This window comes from Acinonyx jubatus, chromosome A2, assembly GCF_027475565.1.
Source record: "Acinonyx jubatus isolate Ajub_Pintada_27869175 chromosome A2, VMU_Ajub_asm_v1.0, whole genome shotgun sequence".
Taxonomy (NCBI): domain Eukaryota; kingdom Metazoa; phylum Chordata; class Mammalia; order Carnivora; family Felidae; genus Acinonyx; species Acinonyx jubatus.
Window position 1 is genome coordinate 14,362,227 of NC_069383.1, and position 20,704 is coordinate 14,382,930.

At 38.5% G+C, this 20,704-nt stretch overlaps 1 protein-coding gene across 1 annotated transcript in view; it reads left to right on the forward strand.

Annotated features, from left to right (window-relative positions):
- KDM7A (lysine demethylase 7A) overlaps positions 1 to 20,704 on the forward strand; it is an 81,924-nt gene that overhangs the window by 21,533 nt on the left and 39,687 nt on the right. Inside the window, exons 2-3 of the mRNA XM_053218006.1 lie at positions 13,961 to 14,046; positions 18,658 to 18,775. Coding sequence (XP_053073981.1) covers positions 13,961 to 14,046; positions 18,658 to 18,775 — 204 coding nt within the window. The remainder of the gene's footprint in view (positions 1 to 13,960; positions 14,047 to 18,657; positions 18,776 to 20,704) is intronic.

Below are 20,704 nucleotides of genomic sequence, written 5' to 3' on the forward strand. Positions count from 1 at the left end.
GCTCTGGAGATAAAATTCCCCATATGTCAATTATTTTTAGAAGGATTTTGGTGGGCATATTATGCTCTACTAGAGAATACTGCATTATTGAATTTTGATGACTAAGCATCACGGACCTTGGTTTGCTGTGCCGCATGGGCTGCTGGCATGTGTTGGACCGTTTGTGCACTAAATTGCCTCAGACCGGTGGTGTTTATTGGTAGTGTTTGATCTCCTAACTTGCTATACTTTCCTGCTAGCTCTTACATTCTGCTCCTGTTTTACTGTGTTTTCTTAACTGGAGAGAAATGTAAGATTTCAAGTGGAATCAGACAACGGGTCTTCTTAAATTGCCCACTCTGTCATTGTGCTACACTTGTGACAGGATGAGCCCGGCCAGGAATGGAATCAAGCTATGCCGAGGGATTTGGCAGTTACCGTTTCAATAGGTCTGGCAGGAAAGGTTAGAATTTTTAAAGTGTGCTCGTGACGCTGGATAGTAGCCTCGAATGCAGAAGCTCTGCCTGGTGAGTGAGGGTAGTGCTGGCTCACAGGTAGTCTGACCCGGAGGACACGCAGATGGCCGGGGTGGTGATAGGCTGTATCTTGCCTATCTTAGGCAGTCTTATTTGACTATGGAATCGTTTTGTGAGGAACCTTACCTCCTGTGGGACAGTTAAGACATGCTCTTTTGGAGACTGCTGTATGTGCAGTCTTCACTTAGCAAGGTTCTGATAACGCACAGATTTCAGTTACCATGTGAAGGAAAACTGTTATTTTACCTCCCCGATATGCTGACACCTGTCTTCGGGCTTGTCACCACATGGTTTGCAAGAGAGCTGGCGAAGGTCTTCTTAAGAGCATCCAAAGCAGGAGGGAAGGAAGGGGTCAAAAGCAATCTTTGTGTCACGTGGCCTTCTCTTTTATGAAGGGAGAAAAACCTGTCCCTGAAGTGCTCTACCGTACCTGCCTCTCCATCTTACCATCGTCTTGACAAACAACTGTGAATAAGGTACTGCCCTGGCCTCCCTGCCAGGATTTTACATCCGCAGTTCCTCGGATACCATTGCTGAGGATTGCTCTGAACTGGCTGCAAAAGAACCACCTGGGGAACTTGTTAACAATAAAGGTTATTGGGCCCCACCCATTAACTTTTCCCTGTAGATCTAAGGTGGGGCTCAAGAATATGTTTTTCGTTTTAAAAATAAGCAATGCGCGGGCGCTTGGGTAGCTTAGTCGGTGAAGCATCCAACTCATGTCATGATCTCGCAGTTTGAGCCCCGCCGCATCAGGCTCTGTGCTGAGAGCTCAGAGCTTGGAGCCTGCTTCAGATTGTGTCTCTCTCTCTCTCTCTCTCTCTCTCTCTCTGCCCCACCTCTGTCTCTCAAAAATGGATAAAAACGTTAAAGAATGAAAAATAAGCAATGCACAGCACAAAAGATTTAGAAAGTTATACGGTAAAAAGCAATTCTCTCTTTCCATTCTGCATCCATTCTGATTTCTTTCCCAGAGGCAATCACTTGTACCAACTTTTTGCATATTGTTACAGACTTATACTCTGCATGCATTTGCAAACATGCATGTGTGGTTGGTTGGCCCGGTGGGGGCATATTATACAAAACTGCACCTGGCTTTTGTTTCTTTCCAGCATATCTTAAAGATCTTTTTCTCTGTCTCTCCCCACAGAGCTGCCTCATTCTTTTGAAAGGCTGCCTCCTAGCAGCTTATAAAAACCCTACGGGGGATTCTATTGTACAGCCAGGTTTGGGAGCCACAGATAGTCTGAATGTTAAAGGAGGTTAGGAAAAGTTTTCTTGAAATGTTAATGCTTTAAATCTTGCATTCCACAGCAAGGAACTAGACTCAGCAAACATTTTGTGTACTTCCAGATTCAGGTTGCTTTAGAACAAGTTTTTACATAATGTTTACTTGATATGGTTATTAGGTAAAATTTGTCAGTCAAAAATACATTAAGGCAGTAGTATTATATGTAATATATATGATATATATATAATATATATATATATATAAAATAAGGCATTATATACTGATATGCATACTGATAACATACTTTTAAATTCCTTCCTTTATTAACTTAAGAAAATTGCCAAGCAAACCTTTATGAAATTGCTAATGTTTATCCTTTATTGACATGGCAAGTTTTTTCTCCCCCCCAAATAATTTACAAAGTTCTTACATGTTCACATCATATTTGCTTTGGGATGGCGTTTATTCATTTATTCGCTGTTTCACTGGTTACAAATAGAAGTGCAGTATAGTCTAGCTCCATGAAATAGCAGATCCTCAAATAGCAGATCCTCAAATAGCGGATCCGCTGGGCATTGTTTGCATTATAGCTTCCCTTAGTCTCTGCAGACATACCTTATACAGAGCCAGACAGGCAGAAAGTAGTTCGCCAAAGAGAAGCAAGACTATTAGCCCAAGAGGTCGAATGGCTAGTGGAATGGCCACAGGTTGGTGAAAGGCAAATATGTTTCGCTCTTTGGGTATTTCGGAAATTTTAAACACCTTTTCTTTCTTTAGAACATTTTAATAGAAATTATTACCTTCGTGAGAGAACAGTTTATTTGTAAAGATCCATTTCATCCATTTACCATTTACATTGCCTACTCGGTACTTAGATGTCAGGCAGTGACAGGCAGAAGGAACATGTTTTTGGCACTCAAGAAGCAAACAGTGCAGTGTGTCAGCATTTAAAATGTATTCGATGAATTCGATAGGTTTCACAAATTTACCTTGGAACAAATTTTGTTAGAAGCTTGTTAACAGAATGTTCGGCTTTTAAGGGGTGCATTTTGTACCAGCGAGCACACCTGTTGGTTCTTCAGCCTCCCCTTGTTTTTCTCTCATGTTCTTCTTTCTGTTCTTCAGTAACATAGATGTTCTCATTCAGCTGGTTGGAAATAAGTTGGGAAGCCCTGGAACAGTTGGAAGCATAAGCCAGCTGTTTGAGGTAGAAAAAGTGTCTCATTTTCTGAGATTATTATGAACTGAAGGAATTTGGTTCATAGTATGCACTTCATTCAAAACCCTCGTTAAATATAGTTAAGCACATAATATGCCAATAAATAGCTTTAATATGTCAAAAATAAAATCTCCCCGGCAGTTGAAATATGCCATACTTGACTTATAAAGAAAAGCACTTAATTTTATGAAAATAGCTTTACATGTCAGCAAGAAAATAATAGAAGTTGGGCTTTTTCTGAACCACAGATTTAATCATAAATTACCATTTTGAATTTCATATGTGCAAATTATAAATTTTTACTTTAGCTGATATCTGTTAATAATCTCAGGGTTAACACACTGCACAAAATGTTATTTAAAAATGGAAGTGCCTGGGGCACCTGGGTGGCTCAGTCGGTTGAGCATCAGACTCTTGATTTCGGCTCAGGTCATGATCCCAGAGTTGTGGGATTGAGCCCCCCCATTGGGCTCCACACCGATTCTCTCTCTCCCTCTCGAAAGAAAGAAAGAAAGAAAGAAAGAAAGAAAGAAAGAAAGAAAGAAAGAAAGAAAGAAAGAAGACAGAGGGAGAGAGAGAAAGAAAGAAAGAAAGAAGACAGAGAGAGAGAAAGAAAGAAAGAAAGAAAGAAAGAAAGAAAGAAGACAGAGAGAGAGAGAGAGAGAAAGAAAGAAAAGAAAGAAAGAAAGAAAAGAAAGAAAGAAAGAAAGAAAGAAAGAAAGAAAGAAAGAAAGAAAGAAAGAAAGAAAGAAAGAAAATGCCTATTGGCATCCTTGTACTTTTAGTAAGAATGTCAGCCTATTAAGCCAATACTAGTTAGCAAAATAAAGTTTTTGGACCAGCAAAACTAATGTTCTACAGTTTCATTCTAAGCATTTTATATATATTTTATTATTAGCTCTAAGAGGGAAACAAGTGTCCTTATCTCCATCTTTACAAATAAGACAAAAACAGGCAGAGCAAGTTGCTCCAAGTCGCACAACTACTTAAGTGGAGTAGCCAGGATTCTAATATAGGCTGACTGAGTCCAGACAATGCAACCATCAAAATCAATCAGAAATTGAAAACAAAGTATCTCCCCTCACCCCCTTAAAGAATGGCCATTTGAATATCTAAGTGTTCTCTGAAGAGACATCGGGAAGAAAAAATATTAAGCCAAGTTTCCTGCTTACGCTCAAACCTCATAAATAAACCCAAAGCTATACTAGCTATGACCGCTCTCTGATAGAAATGTAATAATATTAATGGCTACCATTTATTACTTAAAATATTTACAGTGTCATTGCTTACTATTTGCCAAGCCCTGTGCCTTACGTGTTTACACACATTGTTCTATTTGATCCTAGGGGAACTCCCGCCCAGAGAGATTAAGAAACTTGCTCAGAGTCAAAACTCTGAGAGCTAAAATCAAACCAAGCCTTTCTAATTCCAGAATCCGTGCATCTCACTGAAGCTAGTCCACACTTGTTTATCTTGTGGCAAGGACCTAGGCCGGGTAGATATTGCCTGGCTTATCGCTGTCCCATGAGCCCACTGACCTCAGAGTTAGAATCTAAAAGGAAATATGAAGGCGGGTTATAAACTATCTTCTATGTTCCTGGAGGTCATTCACTTCAAAGGCTACTTCCCAGCCTCTTTGATGATAGTGTGGGGCTTTGGAGGTCATAGTCGAGTAGTTTGGTGCTTTGGGTGAGAAGGTGGAGTTTTGATACACAGGTTAAAACTTTTGTAAGGAAGGAAAATTTTAAATGAATGAATTTCTTTACTAGAGCCTTCTATCATCCAAGAAAGGATGAAAAATCTACTAATTCATATGTTGAAAGATCTTTCCCTTTTTTACCAACTGTTTGATGCCTTTAGTTATTGTACCAAATTCTTAAAAAAAATTAAAGCTGGATGGACTTTTTCTTTTCTTTTTTTTTTTTTTTTTTAAGTAGGCTCCATGTCCAGTGTGGGGCCCAATGTGGTGCTTGAACTGAGAACCCGGAGATCGAGACCTGAGCTGAGATCAAGAGTCGGGCACTTAACCCACCAAGCCACCCAGGCAGACACCCCAAGCTGAATAAACTTAAAAAAAAAGTTGCTTATAACTTTAACACAACGTATTAGTTTTCAGATAGGTATTCTGCATAGTTAATAATCAGTAGAAATTTGCTGGGATCATGGTGGTGTGGGGACACTGTACTTAGCCAGGAGAAATCTTGAGCTCAACTCAGGAAATAGAGTATGTAAAATAGCTCAATATCAAAGTGTGAAAATGTAGCAATAAAATGTTGAAGGACTTTCTGTGGGGTGATCCAGTGAAGTTTCACCGAGAAGTTGGAATTTGAGTTGAGTCTTTGAAGACTAGGTAGTGTGGATTGCTTGGTGAAGAATGGAGAGAGAATTTGAAGCAAGAGGAATAATATCTAATGAAGTCCACAGGACAGTAAGATCTTAAAGAATTTGGCCACCCACCCTTCCAACCACAAGAGTAGAGAATATAAATGGGAGCATTATCTAAGAGGAAAAAAGAGAATGCGTAGCAGATCCTACGGAATTCTGGTTAGTCATTAATTCAATTCTGTTCTTGTCAAGGGTCCAAAAAAAAAAAAAAAAAAAAAAAAAAGCCAGCTAAGCAACAATTTCAGAAGATTAAGACAATAGAAAGTGCTAAAGTTGTCACTGTCCCACTCACCAAATGGCAATAGGGCTGTTCTTCTATAGATGGAAGCTATTCAGCAAAGGTCAGATTGTCACCCCTATAGAAAACCACCCCCAACACATACACACACTAGTCTAATAAACATTTAACGTTTTGCTGTTAGGAAAAAGGGCGATTTGTATATGAAGGAAAGTTTTATAAGAGAAATAAATGGAGAGACTAAAGGGTTGACAGTGATTCTTACAAAATTTGCTTTCAGAATTCTGCATTTTGTGTGTCCTACTCTATTTGCTTTTAACATACCTGTTAAAGCTGTAGGGATTCTAGAATTCTCTTAATGTAGGGTAAGAAGTGGGAAAAGTTATCCCTCCTCTGGGAAAGAAACTGAAATGTATGTAGTAGTTCCTTTTACTGCCCTTCAGAGATCTGAAATAACCTTCTTGGTTTGGGAACATGTAATTAAAAAAAAATTTTTTTTAATGTTTGTTTATTTTTGAGAGAGAGAGAGAGAGAGAGAGCAGTGCAAGCAGGGGAGGGGCAGGGAGAGAGGGAGACACAGAATCGGAAGCAGGCTCCAGGCTCTGAGCTGTCAGCACAGAGCCTGACATGGGGCGTAAACTCACAAACTATGAGATCATGTATGACCTGAGCTGGAGTCAGATGCTTAACGAACTGAGCCACCCTGGTGCCCTGGGAACACTTAATTTTTTGTGTTTAATTTGATTTTTTTAAATGATATTTTATATTATTAAAGAGATTTAAATAATTTATCAACTTAATTGCTTTAGTAAAAAAATAGCATACCAAATTTACTATAAAGTTCTGAAATTAAAAAAAGTTTTTTAAATTTTATTTATATTTATTTATTTTTTTGACAGAGCTCATAATTTACTGGAAATATGGCCTGTGAAACCATTACAATCCAAATTGGTAAAAGATATATTCTGAACTTTATAACAGAAGCTATAGAAAGGAACAAGAAAACCTAACTCAGTTGTCAGCTATGATTGGAGTCAGGCAGGCAGTGATGGTCCACAAAGTGGTGATTTCTGAACTAAGTTTGAAGCACAGGTAGGAGTTAGTAGATCAGACACATAGTGGAAGAGAGTATAGCTTCACCTCATGCAGACATTTAGCTTGCTTGATAATCATGAGGGCACATAAGGTAGTGAGAGGTTCTTCAGTAAAATGCCATTTATAATGTTTTGGTTTATTTTTAGTTTTTATCTTGATAAAAACTTAAAATTCTTAGACTCTGAGAAAAAAAAATTTTAAATGTTTATTTTTGAGAGAGAGAGAGATAGACACACACACACACACACACACACACACACACACACACACACGTGAATGGGGGAGGGGCAGAGAGAGAGGGAGACACAGAATCCCAAGGAGGCTCCAGGTTCTGAGCTGTCAGCACAGAGCCCGACGCAGGGCTCGAACTCAGGAACCGCGAGATCATGACCTGAGCTAAAGTCAGACGCTTAACCGACTGAGCCACCCAGGCACTCCAGGTTCTGAAATTTTAAAATGAATGCTGGTGAAAATGTTTTGCTAGTTGATGAGAATTGTCAAAACCTGAAAACATCACTGACATTTTAGTGTAAGAGACTATATTGGGGAGGGGGTGAAGAGTAGAAGCTGGAGAGAGGAACTAGGGATCTTTGGGGATTATTAGCTAAGTTTTGCCTAAAGGGTCCTAAATTAGTTCAAGGCCCTATCTTCTTCCCTAAGCCTTGTGGGAGTCACCCTTATTTATGTATCTTAGCTATTGATAGATGAGTTTGTGTTATATGTTGATTTAGATTTTCCAGGACATTATTTTCTTACTTAATTTGGTGTAACCGTCACTATTTAAGAGGAATGTGGCCATGGTCGAGGTATGACCTGACAAATCTGAGTTTCTGGAAGTGTCAAGTTGGCTTCTGTGCCTTTGAGTTTCTGTTCTGGTTGGAGTGTAGCCTCTACTGCTGGCACCTCATGAACCTCCCTTTCGAGGCTTGGTTTGGAGCTCTGACTGGATACAGAGAGCGCTCTCCCCCATCTCGCTTGCTTCTCTGCTGCATCTCAGCACACTGCTACTGCCCGTAGCACTGTCAGAGAATCTGCTTCCTTGGATGTTTCAAGCTCTAAACATTCCGCTACTTGAGCATAACCTCTGCCCCTCGCGGATCGCTTGCTCAAGGCCTCCGCTGAGGCACATAGGACCACACTGAGACGCCTCAGACCATCTGACCATTTTTTCGCTTTCACTACCTTTTCCCGTCTTCATGCCCCTTTTGTCCAGCTCACACTGCAGCGTCCATCATTACGTTAACTTCCTTGGAAATACCCTCACCTCTCTTTCTGGTCTTTGTCCACAAAACCCCAGCTCTGGACAGACCCACTCTCCTTCCTTGGGCCTGTGTTGAACACTGCTGAAAAAACATCGCACACATGGGCAGAAGTGGTTTTACTTGGAATTTGTGGTCACAGACCTCAGGTGGACTCTCAACACTGCCTGGCAGTGTGACTGTGTTTCTTGGTCTTTCCTTCTTCAGGTCAGCAATTTTATACTTTCTTCCCTAGCTCCTCACGCCTCACGCCTTTCTTTTCTCACACTGTCCACACTCAGCTGATTATCTCACACCAGACTAAGCTGAGAAAACCGAAGCCTTCAGGCTATAGTGTGATGTCCAATTTATCAATTTTTTCCTTTGTTCCGTGTGCGTGTGGGGCTGGATTCAAGGCATGAAGATTTACTCCTCTGCTTTATTTGAAGAGTTTTATAGTTTTAATTTTACATTTAGGTGTATGATCCATTGGAGTTAATTTTGGTATACGTATATGGTGAGGTCCCAATGCATTCTTTTGCGTCTTTGTTCATTTCAGGAGCATTTGTTGAAAAGACTATTCTTTCCCCATTGAATGGTTTTGTCATTGTCATCGAAAATTAGTTGATCCTAAAAGTAAGGCTTTATTTCTGGGTTCTCAAGTCTGTTGCATTGATCTGTGTGTCTGTCCTTATGCTCCTACCACACAGTCTTGATTGCTGTAGTTTTATGTGTAAGTTTTGAAATTTGGAAGTTTGGATCCTCCATCCAATGAATTTTAACCTTTTCTTTGGGTTATAGAAACCTTTTTGGGTATAAGAAACCATGGGCCCAGGACATGATACATAAATACGTAGAAGATTTTACTAGGGTTTATTTTATTGAAGTGGAAATTTATAGTCTTTCAGTTAAAAAAAAAAAAAAGCTTTATAGGGACACTTGGGTAGCTCAGTCGCTTGAGGGTTTGATTCTTGATTTTGGCTCGGGTCATTGCCCCAGGGTCGTGGAATCAAGCCCTGCGCCGGGCTCTGTGCTGAGTGTGGAACCTGCTTAAGGTTGTCTCTCCCTCCCTCTCTCCCTCTCCCCTGCTCACACACTCTCTCTCTTTTAAAAAAAAAAAAAAAAAAAAGCTTTTTAAACAATTAGCGTATTCACCTTTTGCTTTCTATGGAAATAAATGAAATAAATCTAAATTGGACCAAAAAAAATAAAGCAATTTTCAGTCTGCTCAAAAGTAAATTGCACTTACCTGATTAAGGTACATGGATTGAGTGTTTGAATGGCAATGTCATGTTATTTATTTATTTTTTTAATTTGTGTTTTTGAGAAAGAGAGAGAGCGGGAGTAGGGGAGGGACAGAGACAGAGGGAGACACAGAATCCGAAGCAGGCTCCAGGCTCTGAGCTGTCAGCAAAGAGCCCGACATGGGGCTTGAATTCACGGTGAGATCATGACCTGAGCCTAAGTTGGATGCTCAACCGACTGAGCCACCCAGGCGCCCCTGTCATGTTATTTTTGACAGCTGGTTTTAGCTTTTTTGTCTTGATTGCAGCGAGCTCTACTCAGAGTCTCAATGACTTTATGGTAGCAGATGTACTGGATGGGGTTCACACATGAAAGTAGGCTTGTTTGCGTATATTCAGAGATCTGTAAGATTTTTTTTGATATTTTGCTATGGTCATTAGATTGCTACATTTCAAAGTTTTTGTTGATTAATTTTTTTACGTAGTTGTAAAAATAAGATAGAATTTTATCCTTAAAACATTTTAATTATGGGGGCATCTATGTGGTGTTTTATTTCATTGTTTAGCTTTATATTGTTTGTATATGGAAATGTGATTGATTTTTATGTGCTGATAACATATCTAGCAACCTTCTTATTGATTCTTATCGTTTATGTATAGGTTCTTTTGAGTTTTCTGCATATGTAACCGTAACATTTGCAAATGGTAGCTTTTTTTTCTTTTCTAATTCTTAAACCTTTTAACCTTACTTTATTACACCAGCTAATATTCACTAGAACTGGTAAGCTCAGACATTCTTCTTTTGTTCTTAATCTCAGACCAATTTCATGTTATTTGCATAGAATTTTTTAGAGGTATCCTTTAACAGATTATGGAAGTATCCTTCTAGTCTTGATTTTCTTAGAGGTTTTGTTTCCTTTTTAATCATAAGTAAATGTTGAATTTTGTTGAGAACTTGTCTTGCATTTTTTTAAATGGTCATAAGTTTTTTCTTTTAATCTGTTTAATGTAGCACATTTCACTGATTAAAATATTTAGTGTTAAAACCACCTTGCATTCCTGAGATAGGCCAAACTTGGTATTTGTATGTTTTCTCATAAATGAGAGTGGTATGTAATTTTCCTTTCTTGTATCATCCTAAGTTTTAGTATCAAGTTATGCTATCCTAAGATGAGGTAGGGAGTAAGGCTTTTTGTCCTACCCTCTGGTGCAAGTTTTTTTTTTTTTTTTTTTTTTAATTTATTTATTTTGGGGGGTGCCTGGATGGCTCAGTTGGTTAAGTGTGGGACTCTTGATTTCGGCTCAGATCATGATCTCATGGTTGGTGAGATCAAGCCCCGTATAGGGCTCTGCACTAGCATGGTGGATGGAGTCTGCTTGGGATTCTCTCTCCCTTCCCCTCCCCACCCCCTTTCTCCCCCTCCCTCTTCCCCACTCCCTCTCCCTCTCTCTCCCCCTCTCTCTGCCCCTCGCCTGCTGTCACACACTCTCTCAAAATAAATAAAATAAAACAACAAAAAAAGTTTGTTTGGGGCGCCTGGGTGACTCAGTTGATTAAGTGCCTGACTTTGGCTCAGGTCATGATCTTGAGGTTTTTGAGTTCAATCCCCACATTGGGCTCTGTGCTGACAGCTTGGAGCCTGGAGCTTGCTTTGGATTCTGTGTGTGGCTCTCTTTCTGCCCCTCCCCCACTCTCTCTCTCTCTCAAAAATAAATAAACATTAAAAAAAATTAAAAAACAAGTTTGAGAGCAAGACAGTATGTGCGTGCACATGCGTGGGAGGAGCAGAGAGAGAGAGAGGGAGAGAGAATCCCCAGCAGGCTTGCACTGTCAATGCAGAGCCCTATGTGGGGCTTGATCTCACCAACCCTGAGATCATGATCTGATCTGAAATCAAGAATCCAGTGCTTAACTGACTAAGCAACCCAGATGCTCCTCTAGTACAAGAATTATTTACTCTTCGAGTATTTGATAGAATTTGCTTGTGAGGCCATCTGGGACTGGGATTTTTTTTTTTTTTTTTTTTTTTTGGTGGGACAATTTTAAAAATTACTAAGTAACAGTTACAGGACTATTCAAATATTCTATTTCCTTGTGATTCAGGTTTGTCTGTCTTACCTATATTTTCTAGTCTTTCAGCATAAAGTTGCATAATACTCTCTTTTACCTTTAATGTTTATAAGAATCTAGTTTCTACCTCTTTTCATTCCCAGTATTGGTTATTCGTGTCACCTGTTTTTCTTAAACTTGCTAGAGGTTTTCCCAGTTTTGTCTTTTCAAAGAATTTTTGGCTCCGATGCTCTGTTGCATGGTTTGTTTTCTGTGTCATCAATTTTGCTTTTTTATTCCTTCTATTTATGTTTTAAGGCTTATTTTGCTATTCTTTTTGTAACTTCTTCAGGTGGATGCTTATTAGTGTATTGATTTCAGCCTTTTCTAATGCATGCACTTAAAACTGTGTATTTCTGGGGTGCCTGGGTGGCTCAGTCGGTTGAGCATCCGACTTCGGCTCAGGTCATGATCTCGCAGTCCGTGAGTTCGAGCCCCGCGTCAGGCTCTGTGCTGACTGCTCAGAGCCTGGAGCCTGTTTCAGGTTCTGTGTCTCCCTCTCTCTCTGACCCTCCCCCATTCATGCTCTGTCTCTCTCTGTCTCAAAAATGAATGGACGTTAAAAAAAAATTAAAAAGAAATAAAAACACTTTACTTTGTAAGGGATAGTTAAAAAAAACTGTATATTCTGTTTATAAATTCTGCATCCCACAAGTTTTGTTATGTAGCATTTTCGTTAGTGCTCACTTCCAGATAATTTCAGTGTTTCATTATCTGTTGACTTATGGGTTACTTAGCAGTTTATTTCTTAATTTCTAAGCAATGGAAGATTTTCCATTTAGCTTTCTGTCATTGATTTCTAGCTTAATTGAACTGTAGCTAGAGAGTTCCTAATTTCAGACCTTCAGAATTTGACTGTGGTCCAGTGTATGGTAGCTTGTTACCAATGGTCCATGTATGCTTGAAGGAATGTGTGTCCTGGAGAGGTTGGGTAGAGTATTCCATAAATGTCCATTAGTTCATGTTTTTTTTTTTAATCCTGCAGTTCAAATCTTATATATTTAGATTCTTGTTTGACCTGCTTATTCCATCAGATACTGACAGAGGTGTCAAAATCTCCCAGTACAGTTAGTTGTTCTTGTTATTGTCCTCCTGGGGAACTGAAAGTTTTAGGCTTTATCGCATATTTTTTACTTTAGATTTTGTGTTGCTTAATTTTAATATAGCGTACTTTCTTTTGATTACTATTTTCATGGTATTTATGTGTCCATCCTATTACTTTCAGTCTTTCTGTATTCCTGTTTTATGTATGTCTCCTATAACTAGGGAAGTCCAGCCAGGTAATCTGTAGCTTTTAATTGGAACAGGTTAATCCATTTCCATATAATGTAATGACAGAGGTCATATATTTTAATTTATACCTCCATCTTATTTTGCTGTCTCTATTTCTTTTCCTCTTTTTTTTCCCTCCTGTTTTTGAATTGATTTTTTAAAAATAAATTCTTATAAATTCTATTTCTGCTTCGGTTCTAGTGTGGAAGCTATACTTTTTTTTTTTTTTTGAAAAAAAATTTTTTTTTAATCTTTATTTATTTTGAGAGAGAGACAGAGTGTGAGCAGGGGAGGAGCTGAGAGGAGGGAGACCCAGAAGCCAAAGCAGGCTCCAGGCCCTGAGCTGTCAGCACAGAGCCCGACGCGGGGCTCAAACTCACAAACTGCAAGATCATGACCTGAGCCGCAATCACTTAACCCACTGAGCCACCCAGGGGCCCCTGGAAGCTATACTTTCTATTTCCGTTCCTTTAGTCATCTCTCAAGAAATTCTAATAGGCATTCTCAACTTAAGGTGATGTTAATCATCACCTTTCCTGTCCTTCCAGGATAAGTGCCTGAAGAGCCTGTAACTCCGTTTGTCCTTTCCTTACTCAAGTGCTGTTATGTGTTTTAGTTCTCTACATATTTTTAAATCTCACATGACATTATTTTCGGTAGTGAGTCTCCATGTAAATTTACCCATATATTTATTACTTTTTTTAGCTTTTCACTTTTTTCTTGCATCCAGACCTCTCTGTGATCATCTCCCATTTTCCAGAAGTATGTCCTTTGCACTTCCTGTGCTGTGGGTTAGCTGGAGGTGAACTCTCAGGTTTTGGTTCACTACGAATCATTCTCCCCCCTCCTTCTTGAAACATATTTTTAACTGAATACTAAGTGCTAGGTTAATAGAATGCTAGGATATAGGAGGAAGGGAAGAGGAAGAGAAGAGAAAGAGAGCATGAGAGCTCTCTAGTGTCTCTTCTTCTAAGGACACTGATCCTGTTGCATCAAAGCCCCACCCTTATGACCCCATTCAGTCTTTATTACTTCTTAGAGGCTCTGTCTCCAAATACAGCCACGTGGAGGGGTTAAAGCTTTGGCATGTGAACTTTGGGGGGACACAAACATTGAATCCACACTAGGTGACATTTACATAATGGTTGAGCTCTTATGGCTTATAATTATATTATTTCTGATGTCTCTACTGTTAATAGTGAATCATTTCCCATGTATTTGGGCATATTTTTCCCCATAATTATTTAGCAAGTGTGTAGGGAAGAGAATAACATTTGTACATATGTTTCTGGAATCTACAAAATTTGTTGGTGAGGTTGTTGTACACTTCGCAGCTAAATTCTAACCATCTATTACAGTTAAGTAAATATTTTCAACTTATTTACATATTGATTCTATTTTTCTTTATCTTAGCTGTGTTGGTGTAGAAGAACATCATGCTGTTGACATTGACCTTTATCACTGTCCCAACTGTGCAGTTCTACATGGTTCCTCCTTGAGTAAGTACTAGAAGCTTAAATAAAAACGGAAGTTTAGAATTTAATGTGTACTGGGTGGCTCACTCAGTTGAGTGTCCGACTCTTGATTTTGGCCAGGTCATGATCTCATGGTTCATGGGATCGAGCCTTGTGTCGGGCTCTGCACTGACAGCTTAGAGCCTGCTTGAGATTCTCTCTCTCTCCCCCCCTGTCTCTGAGCCTCCTCCCCTCACGCTTGCATGTTTTTTTCTCTCTCTCTGAAAATAAATAAACATTAAAAAATAAAAAGAATTTAATGTGTACATGACAATATTTTAATAATACTTTCACTAGTTATGTTACATCCACTAAGAACTGTAAGGAATATTTTTCTGAAGATACTGAGAATGCACTTTCTGTCTGAATTATTGAATAAATTATTTCATAAGTCAAAAAGATTAAATGAAAAAATATTATTCTTAATTGCCAGTGCAAAGCCCCCAAATTCAAGGACATATATTCAAAGTTTTCAATTTGAGAAATGTGAAAAATTTGCTAATTCTAGAAACTGATATAAACTGCTTTTATCTCTTTACAAATAAATTAAAAAAACCTTTCAGTAATATTTGGGACAGACTTTAATGCACACACATGCATTATATTTTTAGGAGAAAATTAGGGCATCAATATGCTAAAATATTACTTACGTTTTCTGAATTTGGTCATCAGTTTGAGTATGGCCTAGAGTCCTGCCCAACTTGAAGCCACACCCTGTCCAGTCCCATTCTGAGGAAGACCGAAGCCAGACCAAGTGTCTGCCTGCACTCTTCTGCCCCAGGGGCAGGACACAGGCAGGGAAGTTCACACATCCTCTGGGGTATACCAGCGTCACACACAAGACGATATTTTACAGATGCTTCAGAAGAATAGACTGGAATGTTAATGGTCATTGTGCAGATGGAAAGTAGGGATAACGTTTAAAAGGTTTTGAAGGATGTTACAACTTTCTTTTGTAAAAAATGTAGACTACATACTAGCATTTTTGTGTTCATGAGACTAGAGGGAAAAACCAGGCTTAATCATTTTGCAATAGGAAGAAAACTCTACCTGAACATACTTTGATACACACTTGAGTGAGATGTAGGTAACCTATCCAACCTTTTTAAATGCAGCTTTTTTCCTAGTATTTTTTTCTTAGAAATTTTTTTCTGAAGTTGTGGGCAAGTAATTACTTAAGAGAAACTTACTAGCAACTGACTGCTTATCTGTTAGAAATATTAGTAATTTATCTAGTCTCTTTGTAAGAGATTGAGAAATTTAAGCTGTAAGAATACATTAAAATATTTCCTTGTAATCTACAGGTTATCCATTTATTAGTTACACAGTATAAAATTTGAGGTTAACAAATTGGTAGAATTGTTAGTGTAATTGACCAGTTTATTGTCATAAATGTTTTTAAAAGTTCTTATTTTGTATAGCCGTGAAGTATGTGGCATATAACTTGTAATAATTATTGACCAAGTATAATTCTTAGAGGGAATAACCAATACTGGGTTGTTATTTCAAGAAAGGAAACGGAACTAAAATTTATAACAGTTTTAGTTTAGAATTCAAGTATGTAATCCCAAAATGAAATAATTTGAATTTAATTTCTATGAAATACCAGTGGGTTAACTATGATATGTGTTGCACTCTATTTTCTATTTTTCCTGCGTGATTTAATTTTTTAAAAAGCTTGTCATCCTCACTAAATTGATTTCACAATCCATAATGGATCACGACCTGCACTTTGAATAACAATGCTTCAGAGAGAAGCTTGACTACTGCCTGGCCCTGGCCTGTATGCTTCTCATCCTTGAATAACATAAGGTCAGGCATTGGTTATCTTCTGGGCAAGAGTCCAGCTCTGAATACCCACAGGGAAAATGCCCAAGATCCAGTAATTTGTTTTATCTTGATCTAAGGCTCATTTTCCCCACCCCCTCACCCTCCACCCTCAACTTGGGTCATCCCTTTTGGCCTCTTTCCCTCTGCTGTTAAGCCTCTCTTGCTGGCTACCTAGGGCTTCTGTCTTCTCAGAATTCCCTGGGAATTCTTATTATAGATACTATTAGTCAGTATAATACCCACTTGGTATAGTGAATTTAGACTTGACCCTTTTAATGGGAATCAGGAACTCTATTCAAGGGCAAGTATCAAAAAAGCCCAATACTTAAATACATACCTCAGTGCTCCTCAGGCACATGGAAGCCAAACTCAACATTTTCTCTCCCTAGGACCACTGCTAGAATATTCCTTCCCCTCAGATATTCAGCCAGCGTCTTGCAGTGGCTGATTTTATGTGTTAAGCCTGTTGGCCTAACAGGACATTTATAACATTCTGTTAACATCATGCAAGACTGCTTATTTAAAAGGAAAGAGAAGTAATTGGCAGCTCATGGGATGCCCTGGACACTGTGCTAAGAAGTACTTGACCTCTGTCATTTCCTTTGGTATTTGTAACACCTCGATGTGAGAAAAATATTATCTAACCAGCTCTTTCACGTAGCTGTTTGGTAGAGCTGGGGTTTGAGCCCATAGCTGTCCAGTCCCAAATCTGTTCTAATTCTAATCTGTTCTGCCGAAATGAAAATTAAAACACTGTAATACCATAGTTTACTTATCAGATGGGCAGCCTTTTCTTTTTCTTTTTTTAAATGATGATGATGCTCACTGTTGATCCAGGGTTTTGAAATGGCTGCTGCTTATAGGTACACTGGTAAGAATATGAGTCACCTACTGCTTTTCTGGAGGCAGTTTTGCAGTATGTAGCAACTATCTTCATAATATTGAATCTTTCTTCTAGCATTTCTAAGAATTTATCCTGAGGAATTAATGAGGGAAACAGATTTATGTATATGAATATTAATCTTAACTTTGTTTGAAGAAAGATTCGGAATGAGCTAAGTGCTTAAGAATCAAAAAAAGGATTATAAAATGATGCATCTACATCTACGTCTTAAAATTCTAGGCTGCCTTTAAATTGCTTTTGAATATTTAATGAGAAAATGCTCCTGATAGAATAAGAAAGGTAAGCAGGATGAATATCATGATCCCAGTTGAAAATAAAATGGGGTTATGAATCTATATAGATGTAGAACAGAAGCCTGAAATGAAACACCCTTGAATTTTACAAGTAATTTAAATGAGAAAAAAATAACACACGAAGGATATTAGGAAATGGTATTTTCTAGGAAGGTTGCTTTAAGATTCTCAGTTTTTCTCATGAGACTTTTAAAAAATGGGATTTATTCTTCTCCATGTTGAGGGTCTGACTGCCACGAATTACTTGGGAATCTTGTTTTAAACTCTTAGATATGAATAAGGCTTATTTCCTCCCCTATTGGGTATTTAGTGTGACTTCTTATCCATATGAGGATCCAGTATTATTGTATTATTATGATCTTTGTAAGGTGCAGGTTTAAAATAACTTAGATTCATAGAGTTGCCCCCGCCCCATGTTTTATTATGACATTGTTCTAACATACAGGAAAAGTTGAAAGAATTTTGCAGGAAGTACCTCCAAACTCACCATCTAGGACTCTATTAACATTTTACGTTATTTGCTTTACTGCGGTCTGTGTAACTATCCCACTGTCTATTTGTGTATCCATTTTTTTTTTTTTTTTGGATGCATTCTAAGCTGGTTGCAGACTTCAGTACATTTCCCAGAATCATGAAGGTTTTAGGCTTAAGAGTGATTTTCGAACTTAAAAAAAAAGATAGAAAATTGACATCTTACACCGATAGCAACAAAAGGGACGTATGTGGTGCTGCCCTGGTGGAAGCAGAATGAGGTCTGGAGTTCCCTTTTCGGCCTCTTCTCCATCTTCCGCTTTATCAAGGGTTTCTTGACACAGTTTGAAACACAGCCCTCCTGCCTTCATTTCCACTTGAGAAAACTGGACCCAGTCGTGTTCCGTGACTTGCCCAAGGTTGTGGAGTAAGTCATGGCTGAACTAGGAGTCAAATCCAAGTCTACTGATTTTGATTGCCGTGACTCTTGAAGATCGTAGCCGCCCAGAGCTGTAGCATCACAGGATCTTAGCGTTAGAACTAATCATAAAGTTATTTGTTCTGTCATTCCTCTTGTTTTCCTTTAATTATGATGTAGCCACCTGCTCTTCTTTTGTGGCAGTGTAAGCATGCTTATTTTGGGAATAGATCTTGACATAAAAGAGAAGGGAGCTGTGCTGTTGGAATAAATTTCCGATATGGGATCAAAGGTCCTATCCTGAGAGGATGACTTGGATGATCTGTAAAAACCATATTATGATTTAATGGTCTAGTGAAAGTCATGATTTAAAATAATTGTGATATTTTATAGTATGTGTAAATGTGGCTATTATAATGGACTCCACCTGCTAATTTGAATTTGTTTTCATTAAAAATTTTTTTGAAATAAAAAGATTTTTAAAAATCCACAGTTAATTGCCTATAATTGCAGCATTACACAAAGTAAAATTTACCTCTTCAGCGTGGAAATGCATTAAAAAGCAAGTGTGTTTGTACTTAAACAGTTGTTATTTCTGATTATATAGAATATAACTTTTAGAAAGTGCATGGTGTCACCAGTTACCAAAACTGTTTTCTTTCTCTAATCTGAAAATCCAGTGAAAAAGAGGAGGAACTGGCACAGGCATGACTACACCGAAATTGACGATGGCTCCAAACCAGTGCAGGCTGGGACCAGGACTTTTGTTCAGGAATTACGTTCTCGAGTCTTCCCAAGGTACGGAAACTTGTTGTGACCAAAGACAATTGCAGAGTGTTACCTGGTAACGTGACATTATCTAAAGCAATGTTTTCGAATTTCAGGTTGCAACCCCATTATTCTCAGATTTTTACCTTTTTTTTTTTTTTTTATAAATGAAATAGAAAATATCGGCATGTTGTTAGCAACAGGAATAAGTAAGTGCAGTTTCACGAACTATTGTGTCCTATATGTGTAGTGGGTCACCTTATAAAAATATATTCACTGTTCATCTCTGTCCAGAAACTCTGAGATACACTAAGCCTGGTGCTGGGTTCCTTCTGCTGTACAGCTGCTGCTTCTCTTTCTCTTTTACCTCATCTCTTCTGATTTTCAAACTTGGGTTTTTTCTTAGGTAGTTTGCATCTCTCTCTCTACCCTAGGGCTACCAGAGGGACCCATAACCATGGCTTGGCCTCTCTGGGGGCACCAGGACTAGGCTTCTTGATTTTTTAAAGTTAATGGAAAGTGTTTGACTTATCTGTGGCTCAAAGAGAGTCAAAAGTATGATCCAGCTTTGAATCATGCTAATTGAGATCATTTCCTGCTTGCTGCCTGACATCTATTTAAAGTGATAATGCTTAATAGCCTTTTACACAGATCATATCCAGGCTTGTGAAAGAGGGGAAGCACGATTTAAATTTAAATCACAACATCACGTGCAGCCTCTTATGGAATCATTTCAGATCCTGTGACTATAAAACCCTTGACGTTGCCTTACAGCCTTTACATTCCAGTCTGTCCCCTTCCCCTTAATCCAGAAACCTAGAATGGATACGTGCCTCGTGTTGGCTCCCTCAGGTCTACTGAGGTTTCCACAGTGGTTTCCACATGACTTTTGTGATATTAAAGTCCCTAGTCTCAACATTTCTCTTTTCTCAGTTTCAAAGGGGTTAGGAGAATGTTTGTTTTCCTTGATTGGTTCAGAGTCTAGGGCCAGAGTTTCCGGCCTGGGCCTACGGACTGGCTTCAGAGAGGCATGTGAGTTTCTTACAACTGTATAAACAGTTCAGTGTCAGTATGTGAATGTACATTTTTCAGGAAGAGGAGCCATAGCTTTTATTTTTTTCGAATAGGTTTGTGACCCAAAAGAATAGTGTTAAAAATCCTGGCTATGCCGGTGGCTTCTCTGCCAAAGTAATCACTAACGAGAGCAAGTTATGGAGATGGTCACAGATGTCTAAATTGTAATTACCATTAATTAAAGGTCTTTGGTTTTCTTTTGTTTAACTCTTGTAAACCTTCATATCATTTAAAACCAGAGAGTGACAATAATTAGTTAAATTACACATACTTGATGTGATTAACACACCAAGTGTATAAGATAAAGTGAATGGGTTATCTTTCTCCTCCCCTGTTTTAAGACTTAGTGTAAGCCTTTTGTCTACATAATTACATTTAAGATACTTAGGTTTAGGAGCGCCTGGGTGGCTGAGTTGGTTAGGTATCTGACCCTCGATATCGGCTCAGGGCACGATCTCATGGTTTGTGGGTTTGAGCCCTGTGTCAGGCTCCGCACTGATGGCGTGGAGCCTGCTTGGAATTCTGTCTTTCCCTCTCTGTCTCTCTCTGCCCCTCCCCAGCTCATGTGTGTGTGTTCTCTCTCTCCCCAAATAAACTTATAAATAAATAAAATAAAGTATTTTAGTATATAGATGTATGAATATATAAATATATATGCATCTAATTTTTTAAGTGGGGTTATGTTATGCAAATGATGTGCAGCTTAATTCTATTATATTTCATTTGTGTCTTTCTCTATGTGTACAAAAATGTACCTCCCTCCTTAACTGCTGTGTAGTATGCAGTTGTGTATATTCGCCATAATTTACTTAACTGTCCCTCTGTGATACATGTGTAGTTTGTCACCAGTTTTTTTCTCTTGCAGGTACTAGATTTTAATAGGTT